We start from the raw sequence: 11,526 nt of genomic DNA, 5'->3' as shown, positions 1-11,526 counted from the left end.
CAGTACTAACTTGCTGGGGACAAAATTTCAAAGGCACTTAAACTATGGCTGGGATGAGAGTGTTGAGAGTTGCCTATGTATGAAATTTGTACTGTTATATGTGTGATAATCATAGTTAACTAAACTTGTAATGAAGTATGGTACAATAAATCAGACAAAGCAAAGATATAGCAACACTACCTCTATGATCTGCCTGAACTTGCTGAATTTGTTTATTTTCGTGTTTTTTAAGTTTATGGTACAGTAACTGATATTTTCATTAAATTATTTGTACAGTACAGTACTGATATATGAGAGAGAGAGAGAGAGAGAGAGAGAGAGAGAGAGAGAGAGAGAGAGAGAGAGAGAGAGAGAGAGAGAGAGAGAGAGAGAGATTGATTTTATAAGTCATCACAGAAAAATTGCTACAGTAGTACTGAAGCCTGGATGTTTTGAGTTGCTTACTTATGAAATTTTGGATTTTAAATATTTTAATGGTGATCAGATCAATACAGTAAGTGTAAATGGATTCTGTACGTGAAATAACGTGTTACAGATATTTTGCTGTGTTTTCTCATTAAAGTATATGTACAGTGTATACAGAGAGAGAGAGAGAGAGAGAGAGAGAGAGAGAGAGAGAGAGAGAGAGAGAGAGAGAGAGAGAGAGAGAGAGAGAGATGGTTATGAAATACCCATCAATGCCAGCAAAGATTTTGAAAGCAGAAAATCCCATGTTGCTTGGCAATGTCTCAGAAAGTACTGTACAACAACGTTTACACAGAACTTGGTCTACCCTCTTGGTTGCTACAAAAAAGCCTCTCCTTTTAGATGACATGAAGAATTAGCAAAAGAAATTTTGTAAAGAACATTTGCACTGGACTGAAAAGCATCGGGAACAAGTCGTAATTAGTGATGAATCATACTTTCACGTCATTCACAGTGCTGGAAAGGTATGAAGGCCCCAAGGATCATACAACTTTGCATCAAAGTATATCAAAACTGTAAAGCATCAGCTTTATGCGATGGTAAGGGGATATTTCAGTGGATATGGGGGTAGCTGTGGTTTGTAATTCCTTACAAAGAGTAGAACTATGAATGGAATGAGGTATGCTGGTGTTTTAGAGAATGAATTGTTCCTCCTAAGACACTATTAGGTATGCAAGTCTTTATGCAAGAGTAAGCCCCTTGCCACCAATCACAAGATGCTAATGAGGTAATTAAGGACATAATATTCAAAGGTTAGAATGGCCTGGCAATTCATCAGACCTAAATTCCATAGAAAATTGCGGGGCTTACATGAAACGAGTTGAAGGATGCTATCGGGAGGTTTTGGTGTGAAGAGTTTGATGATCAGTAATTCAAAGACTTGGGTCAACTATGCCAAAAAGAAAAGCACTTAAAAATAATAGAGAAATGTCAAAATATTAAATAAAATGCAAGAGGGCAAAAAAATTTTTTTTTACTTCCTTATTTAATAACAATATTCTGATTTTTATTTCTATCAAGTAGGTATTTCAAGTTTTTTTGTGGTGACTGTGTACTGCAAATGTAATGTTCTAACTATCCTATGATCTGTCCTTCAACAACATCATGGTTCTCCACTTCCTCCTCTTGCCACTGAAACTCTCTTACTTCATGTAAATTCTAGTCTTCAGCATCTCTTGTGACAACTGTTACATTTGGTAAAACAACCCCACCCAACAAAATTCACATACCCACTATCCTGGCTACTACTTTCTTTGGTTGCTTTCCAGTCACTATATGCTTCATCATTACCTCCATTATTCCAATATTAATTTTCCTATTAAAAAATCCCTGAACACACTTTTATTAAAATGCACTAAAGAGCAAATAATAATTTTTTGAGACACCAGGATTTTCTTACAGTTAATCATGTCTACAAAAATAAAAATGTGGGTGCTAAACAAGGAAGGAAATGCTATAAGAAAAGAAATATTCTTGTAGCATTTTCTTCCATGTAGACATGATTAATTGTAAGAAAATCCTGGTGTCTCAAAAAATTAATTTTTACTTTTTAGTGCAATTTTATAAAAGTGTTTAAATTTTTTCTTATTTTTTATTTGATACCTTTTAGTTTTGACAGAAATGATAACTGATTTATGACTGTAACTAAAAAAACTGAACATGATATCTTGTTGAGCCAAAAAAAGGTTGAAAAATGTGTCGAGTTATTAACTTATTCTACCGAGTCAAAGAAGGTATGAAAAATCAGAAGTTTCATACAAATCCTGAGATAATGGGAGAGATCACTGTAGGGTCACGTGAGGTCACTGCTGACCTACTGATCATGTCAGGTTGTACTGTCACTGGGATTGTGTAAGCATACAAAATTTCAAGACCATTGGATGAAGTGAACAGGTAAAAAATTAAGTTACAAGTTTTGACCCAAACAGACAGAGGCAAAAGTCAAGTTAAATAAAAAGCATGTAAAAACTGCTCCTTGACATGAGGCAGAAATACAGTTAACTAAGAATGTCATGTTCCCTGAATGTAACTATGCATGTCAGAACTTCTGACTGTTGTTTTTATGCCTTGGACATACTTTCTGTTATGGAAAACAATCGACTGAGTTTTAATGGTTACTTCCATCAACCACTTCACTTGTTCTCTGTGACAAACACAATTCTTCGGACAAACTTCATAATTTGTTCACAAAAAGTCAAGTTGAATTTCTCTTGTTCTCTACAATTTAGCATGAAATACTTGTTTCAGCTTAAACATAAGATAATCCAAATAACTGGGCAAAACGTGCATGCATGTTGGATATGTTTCTTTTTTGTTGACACAGTCAATGGGTGCCAGAGTATTTCCACTGAACTTCTCACATATACATGTACCTGGGAAAGATACATACATTAGTATTAATTGCCACGGCCTGTTGGTCATCAAGCAGAGGGGAATTTGCTTCATAGTTGTCAGGTTTCTAAATCTATTCAAGAAGAACTCCTGCCCTTGAGAGGGGGCCCTTATAGAGGAGCAAAACAGTAAAACTCCCGGATTCGCGTTCCCACAATTCGTCGATTTTTCTATGGAACCTATCTATAAATTATTCGTGGGAAACCTCACCCATTTGTGGCTCCTCATGTAGAGCAATATTCTGTATTTTCATATTATTTTCATGACTAATACTGAACTGTACCTACATATACAATTTATAATGAAATAATGATTTACAGTGCTAATTTTCAAATATTAATACTAAGTTTAATAAGATTAAATAATATTATATAATAAAAATAACTGTCTCTCTCTCTCTTTTTCTCCTTCCTTCCTCAGTTCTCCTCCTCCCTCTTACTGAGATGAGAGAATTTTTATTTACATGCAATATGTATGTTTATTTGTTTTGTATGATAAATAAATGATTTATTAATTTTCAAATATTAATATTAATGTACTAAAACCAGAAAAATATCAATTCATTAAAGAAAATATAGTGAATTAGTAAGACTGTAGTTCAATATAAATTCTTTCCCTCGTCTTCTTCCGAAAGCTTTGGAGCGAGGGGCGAGTTGTAAACTGTCAACTATGTCAAATATCTTGACAGACTGATGCAAGGGTAGAAGATGTTGCCACTCTGTGGTCAAATAAATGTTGCTACTTGGTGGCCAAATACCCTACCAAGGATACTGAAAAATCTCTCTCTCTCTCCCTCTCTCATCTAATCTAAATTATGTTCTTTGTATTTCATCTCTTTGTCTCTCTCTCTCACTGAGATGGATTTTTTATGTATAACATATGTATTTGTTTTTATACTGTGGCTTTATAGATAAATGTGACCTTACTTTGTTATTAATTTTTTTCATATTTTACATGCTATAATTATAACTTTTTGCATTTGCATAATAAATTAAAAATTTTAAACAAATACATATCATCCCCAGTCTTTTTCTCGGATTCTTCAGAGCGAGGGGGGGGGGTGCAAGTACCTGTTAATTAACTTGACATATACACAGACGTAAGGAAAAAGTTTTTTTTTTTTTTAAATTCACCATAAATTGAAATATTGTGCTAGAGACTTCCAGTTTGTTGCAAAATAAAGGTAAATGATTGAATATTACTAGAATGTAAGAGTTTTAGCTTACAATCGCATTTTTCTACCATTTTGGTCGAGTTAAATTTGACTGAAGGTTTAAATCTTGGCACTTATCGTGATTTATATGGAAATATTTCAAAACTGATAGAAGCTACAACCATGAGTTATTTTCTGTTGTATTCTACATGAAATTGTGCACATTTCCATATATAAAACTTTATGTAATGACTAATATAAACTGGTGCAAACATTACGACAAAATGACGAAAGAATTTCTGAAATTTTCGGCCAAATTACCGCACGGACGTAAAGAAAAAGATTTTTTCAAAAATTCACCATAAATTGAAATATTGTGCTAGAGACTTTCAATTTGTTGGAAAATGAAGGTAAATGATTGAATATTACTAGAATGTAAAAGTTTTAGCTTACAATTGCGTTTTTCGACCATTTCGGTAGAGTCAAAGTTGACTGAAGGTTGAAATTTTTTGTAGTCACGTACGGTACGTCCACTCGGCACCCAACAGACAATTTTAGTCGACGTACGATATGTCCAGTCGGCGTTTAAGGGTTAATGTACTAAACACAGCAAAATATCAATTCACTAAAGAAAATATAGTGAATTAGTAAGATTTTAGTTCAATATAAATTCTTTCCCTCATCTTTTTCCTAAAACTTTGGAGTGAGGGGGTGTAGCCTGTCAAATATCTTGACATAATGACTGCAAGTGTAGAATTATGAAGGATACTGAAATCTCTCTCTCTCTCCCCCTCTCACTGAAATTTTTTTATGCATATGTAATATATGTTTATTTGTTTTGTATACTGTAGTTATATAGATAAACATGACTAACTTTGTTATTAATTTTTTTATATTTTCCATGCTACAATTACAATTTTTATATTTGTATAGTAAATTATTAAAAATCTTAAACAAATACATATCATTCCCAGTCTTTTCTTACATTCTTCAGAGCAAGGGGGTGCAAGTACCTGTCAATTAACTAGACATATTGACCACCAAGGGGAGGTAATGTTGCCCACAAATGGTCATACGGACACTGAAAAATCTCTCTCCCCCCCCAACCTTTCTTTTTCCTTCATAAATCATGAATTTCTATCTTTTGATATCTAACGTAAGAATGACTTCTCTCTCTCTTTCCAAAGTTATTCTCTCTTTCTTTGTCATAATACGTAAGAACAAACACCCTCTCTCTCTCTCATGCCAAAGGATACTCAGAATGTGAGAGATGGATAGATAGATTGACATATAATTTAGATAGGAAGGGAGAGTGGCTGATAGAAAGATATACTCTCTCTCCTATTGGCTAGAAGGGTTAGAAGTATGACGTATATATTTTTAAGGGTAAAATGTTTAAAATGACCGTGAAATTATATTAATATTATTTCAAAGATTAATACAGTAATAGGATAATAGTTTAAGGTATATTTGATGCAGGGTGCTAGTTTAAGGTATACATTTGGTATTTGAACTTTCAAGATAGGCAGTTGTAAGCATTTTTAGAGGGGAGGCATTAACTATTTGCAGATTTTAACTATTTGCAGGGGGCTGTGGTGCACATCCCGTGAAAAATGACATTTTTATAATAAAATGATGTTTCATTATACTTATCAAAACACTGTAAAAGCTTTTATCTCTTTAAAATCGACACGTCCGAGATATAAATTTTCAAACTTTGTTTGGAACGCTGATGCAATTGGCGGGAGACCCAACCCCACCGGATGCCGGTGGGGGTAGTGTGGCAGGAGACATACCCATAAACCCAGGTCAGTTTCATTCTCGGGCGTATTGGGAACGCATTCTCACGCGTCCGTCTGCCTCAAACTGTTTGGGTTCCTTTGTCTGCTTGCATTTAGTTGTGGCGTCTCTCCTTGGTGAAGTACTCAATTGCCTGTTTATTTTTCTAGCTAGCCTAGCTCTGGGAATTCGTAGCTATGTCGGATTCAAGCTTCTTGGGATCCAGAGTTTGCGCAGGGAATTTGTGCTCCGCCAAACTAGTTAAACTTAAATACGATCGCCATTCTTTGTGTACAGCATGTAGGGGTCAAGAGTGTTCCCAGGAGAACACATGCAGTGAATGTATGGAATGGAGTCAGGAGTTTTGGCAAACATACAGTTCCCATCAGATAAAGCTGGTTAGGGATAGGGATAGGAAAGCCTTTAAGCGTAAGGAAGCTAGGCTATCATCTTCTTCGGTGGTGGCATTGGCGTCACCTCCTCTACCGGCTGTTCCTTCCTCCTCTCCTACCCCCTCCTCTACCGCTGCTCTTTCCCCCTCTCATATTCCCCCCTCTTCTTCACCAGCTTCCCAGTATGTTTTCCCTAAAGCCAAGCCCAGCCTCGAGGCTGATAAATCAGAATTCGTTCTTTTCAGAAATCAAATGGAAGCGCAAATGAACGGTTTCATGGAGTCGGTCTTAAGTTTAGTGCGTTCGCACCGTGAGCCCGGCGTTAGCGCCGGTGATGATGTCAGTGTTGGTGTTGGTGATAACAATGTGGTTGTTCGCGATCGCGTTTCAGGCGAGTCTGCTCGTTTTTCTGAATCTTTTGAGCAAAGGCAACTGTCCCGCTCGCCTTCTGAGGCTAGAAGACAGTCCGGCGCTGGCGAAAAGGTCAGAAATTATTGCCCACGAGCAGGCTCGTCCTCTAAGGCACAGGAAAGCCTTAGTCCTGGTGGCGGAAGTAGTAAGCTTGACTCGCCTTCGAAGCGTCGAAAAGCTTCAGGGAGACGTGAAAGTGATCCATCGACGCGTCGATCTTCTCGCCATCGCCGACATCGCAGGATGGTGTCCCCAGAAGCTTCATCAAGGCGGTCGCATTCGAGGCAGCACTACCTAAGGTTAAGCTCTTCAGGTGAGAGTAGCACCAGTTCATCTTCAGTCTCTTCATATTCCAGCTCTTCGGATCCCCCCCCTCCTCGTCATCGCAAGTGGGATCAGACCTCTCGGCCCTTAAAGAGGCATTCTTCGGATAATTCCTGCCCTAGGGTTACTAAACTCTTCAAGAAAAGGACAGCCAGTCCTATACCTGGTTGCTCAGCATGGGGATCCGATCAAGAAGATACATTTCATACGCTTCCTCTTTTACTGTATAGCTATTTTGCCAAATACTTAATATAATATACACTTGACCCATAGTGTGCAGTGGGACAACAGTTAAGATAAGGTTTAACACTCAGGACAAAGTTTAATGTCTTTTGCCTTACTCAACCACATTAGCTAATCATATTCTATGGGTGAAGAAACAATTCATCTAACCTCACCATCTATAACCAAGGCGATTTTCAATGGAGTTCATAACAAATAATATTTAATGAAAGCACAACTCACCAACAGGACAGGCTGAAGAAACTGAAGTGAGATGGAAAGTAAGCAAATTTATAATGCAAAAAACTGTTGCAGCTGAGGGCTGAAAGGATGCTGTAAAGAACATTAGTAATGTCTGTCTACAGGTATAGCATGCAGTACCAACCAACACCCTACAGGGTAAATTGGCATGCATCATATGTTCGTGTTTCAATATGACTGGGGGTCAGCGTTTCTACACATCACATCATAGCAGATATTAATCTCACCACAAATTTATTTGCAGCTGCAGTTGTTAGGTTCAAAGAATTGGATTAATGCTGAATCTACAATATACTGGCTAAAAGATGCTCTCAAGGATTTTGAATGTCTAAAATCCATTACCATTCCTGCGATGCAAAAAACCCTTATACATTTTCTCAAAATAAGTTTGTCAAATGGCATGAACAATGAGAGGAAGTAATCAATGTTGCAGCAATTAATACTTGCAAGCTAAGAATGTTGTGTACCTGTTGAGATGAGATTCTGCAAGGTCCTTTTTGATACAAAGGTACTTCACTTCTGCTTCATGGGCACGTCTAGAACTACTTGAGAGTGACTCTTGAAGGTTTTTCACTTCCTCTCTCAACTGAGTACTAACTTCCCTGCAAAGATAATATCCCTTAAACACCTAATTTTTAAAAATCAACAATTTTATAATACACTCCTTATTTATGGTCTGATTTAGTTATCTGCAAAATTACATACACATCAGCTTTTGTTTAAAATACTAATTTTTTAATACATACCATACATACCATTCATAGTCTAGTTTATTAAGTGGTCTGCAAAATTTAATACTCATCAGCCTTTTGTTTAAAAAACTAAAGAGCAGCAGTGCTTCAGTAAATACTTTGTAGAATCCCAGATTCTGCTATATACAACTGTCTTTTTGTATTCTTGTTAATTAACAGGAGAAAAGTGGGGTGAGGAAGAGGGAACACCATATTCTAGTGGGTCAATGTGGCTTTTCTTAGCAACATTCACTTCAGGGTGTGACATCCCTGCCTACATGAGTTAGGGTAGAAGTTAAGTATACCTTAGTTTAACCAGACCACTGAGCTGATTAACAGCTCTCCTAGGGCTGGCCTGAAGGATTAGACTTATTTTACGTGGCTATGAACCAACTGGTTACCTAGCAACGGGACCTACAGCTTATTGTGGAATCCGAACCACATTATACCGAGAAATTAATTTCTATCACCAATAGAAATTCCTCTAATTCTTCGTTGGCTGGCCGGATACTCGACCTTGGGCCTAGCAGAGTGCTAGCTGAGAACTCTACCGACTCGTCCAACGAGGAACTAGTTAGGGTAGAAGAGACTCTTTAGCCTTGGCAGGCAACTCTTTTAGGAGAAGGACACTCCAAAATCAAACCAGTGGGTAGAAGGGATTCTTTAGCCTTGGTAGACAACCCTTCTAAGAGAAGGTTACTCTGAATACAAACCTTCTTCTCCAACCTTGGACTGTGCCACAGCTATTGTACCGTGGCCTTCTATGATCTTGGGTATAAGTTCCCTTGCTTGAGGGTACAATCAAGCATTTATCTTCTTTTTCGTTCACTTTCCTATTTTTTTGGAAAAGTGTGTAGCGTTTTTTCAATGATGTACAGTGACGTTTATTTATACTCTCAACAGAAATTTTGTCAATAATGTAAATGTTGTTGTTGATGGTATTATTGTTTACTGTTCTGTTGATTTTTTGCAATGTTACTGTTGTTATGAGTCTATTTATTGGTTTTGACACTGATTTTATGTTGTTAATTTTAATTCTTTCAGGAGACATTGAACTGAATCCTGGGGCTATTACTCAGTAAGAAAACTGCAAAGTACTTTACTCAAACATTTGGGGCTTAAGGTCAAATTTTCTTGAATGTCAAGAGTTGTGCCCGTAACTACGATTTGATGTGTTTATCTGAAAAACTTGTGAGTAGTAACAAGTCAAAGGCTGAATTTTTAATCACTGAGTTTGATGGCCCTAAATTTATTTATCATCGTAACATCCCACATGTGCAAGATTTGGCTGTATACATTAAGCCTGGATGACCTTTATATCATTAGAAAAATTTAGAGTGTAGTTGTCGTGAAGTTCTTTGCTTTAAATTTTCATAAATTTCTACAATGCTTACACATCTGCTGTTTACTGCAATCCAAACATAAACGATGCTATATAAGACTGTCTTTAGGAAAGGATTAGTATGGCTCCGTCACAGGATTCAAAAGCTTCATTCGTTATTTGTGGAGACTGTAATGCACAGCACAGAGAATGGCTAGATTCAAATTCCACAGATCAACATGGCTGGTCTGCTCTTGAGTTCTGTGTATCCTCCAATTCTGTCCAGCTAAATGAGGAACCCACACACATTTCCGGTAACAGATTAAACCTCATACTCAGATGTTCCAGCTACTGCCAAGTACAAGGTCTGTGAATATATAAGCACTTCTGATTATTGCGGCACTGAGATGGACATAACCGTCAATCAGTATATTACTAATTCCACCACTAGAAAAACGGTCTGGCTGAAATCTAGAGCCAATTAGGATGGCATTATTGAAGTCTGTCAGGCCCTTAATATTTTAGATGCTATATTAGATCCTGATCCCAAGATAACTCTCCTATTAAAATCAATACAGCAGTCATCACTGCATATAGTTAAACCATTTGCTGATAACGTGCCTGCTTGAACATGAAAAAGTGTAGACTCCCCAGTGCTGAGGATTCCCACATTTTCACCCTCTATGATAGACCACAGGCACCTTCCTCTTTGATTGGTGACGATGTCACCCCCAAGAGGGCTTAAGCTATTCATATCTCCCAGAATAACAAAGGGACATAGTAACTGTTGACTAAGGGATTTAAATTCATCAATGGGGAAGACTTCATTAAGTGGTAGATAGAGAAAGTGTACTGTATATTTTCTCTACAAGCTGATCAGCACACCTATCACTTGCAATGTAGACTGGATAGTAATAGGGTTTTGTGGGTTGTCAATACGAACATACAAAACTAAACCCCCATGGCTTCCAATAAGTAAGTTATAAGTGGAATGATAGGCTCTATACTCTTGTGGGCTGGGATATGTATTATTACCAATCATGGTCTCCTGCAAAGCTATACATAAAGGAGACACTTCTGATATGAGCATCCTTAATTCTTCCCATTTAGCTCTTAATCCCTGACAGTTTCGCTGGAGAAAATTAATGAATTCTACTTGCCTTTTGAGGCTGTTCAATTGGGACCTCTTTTGAGAGCTTCCGGCTTACTGCCTTGCTCATTTTTTTGGAAGGAGAAAGATTGTTTGTGGCTGCCTTCCTTTATAGAGGGTTATCAGTCTCAGGAACACCAGACTAAGATGGTGCTGCATGGGGAGGGGGTGTAAGGGTCATACATTGGTGCATCCTCCTAAGCATCAGAAGCACCTTTACAACAGGTGCAAGCTCCAAGGAGACACAAGCACCAGATGATGAAAATACAGCCTCCAACAAGGCAGAAATGTCAGCCATAGCTGGTGCTGCATGGGGAGGGGTGTAAGAGTCAGACATTGGTGCATCCTCCTAAGCATCAGAAGCACCTTTACAACTGGTGCAAGCTCCAAGGAGACACAAACACCAGATGATGAAAATACAGCCTCCGAGGCAGAAATGTCAGCCGTAGCTGGTGCAGCCTCCAAAGAAGCTGTCACATCAGGTACAGCTGGTAGAGCCTCCAGAGAAGAGGGAGTGCCAGGTACATCTGGCACTGCCTCAGAAGAGGCAAGAGTGCCAGAAATCACTGGCGCCCCCTCCAAAGAGGTAGGAGCACCATAAACCACTTTTGCTGCCTCTGAAGAGGCAAGAATGGCAGAAATCTCTGTTGCCACCTCCATAGAGGCAGGAGTGCCAGAAATCATTGGCACTGCCTCCCCAAAGAGGCAGGAGTGCCAGAAACCACTGGTACAGCCTCCAAAGAGGCAGGAGTGCCAGAAACCACTGGTACAGCCTCCAAAGAGGCAGGAGTGCCAGAAACCAGTGGTGCAGCCCCCAATAAGGTGGGAGTAAAGGTTGTCACTGATCTTCCCCTTATGCTGCCAAGGAAGCACTTCTGGTAGCATTTATATTTCTTCTGTTAGCAGCAATACTGGAAAAGGATATT

At 38.1% G+C, this 11,526-nt stretch overlaps 1 protein-coding gene across 6 annotated transcripts in view; it reads right to left on the bottom strand.

Annotated features, from left to right (window-relative positions):
* The window catches only part of LOC136850230 (E3 ubiquitin-protein ligase TTC3-like), a 477,716-nt gene that overhangs the window by 117,290 nt on the left and 348,900 nt on the right, over positions 1 to 11,526 (bottom strand). For all 6 annotated transcript variants that reach the window (XM_067123873.1, XM_067123870.1, XM_067123869.1 and 3 more), the window contains one exon: positions 7,866 to 8,000. In XM_067123873.1, coding sequence (XP_066979974.1) covers positions 7,866 to 8,000 — 135 coding nt within the window. The remainder of the gene's footprint in view (positions 1 to 7,865; positions 8,001 to 11,526) is intronic.

The sequence above is a fragment of the Macrobrachium rosenbergii genome, chromosome 21, assembly GCF_040412425.1.
Source record: "Macrobrachium rosenbergii isolate ZJJX-2024 chromosome 21, ASM4041242v1, whole genome shotgun sequence".
Taxonomy (NCBI): domain Eukaryota; kingdom Metazoa; phylum Arthropoda; class Malacostraca; order Decapoda; family Palaemonidae; genus Macrobrachium; species Macrobrachium rosenbergii.
This window is presented reverse-complemented; position numbering and strand designations above follow the sequence as displayed.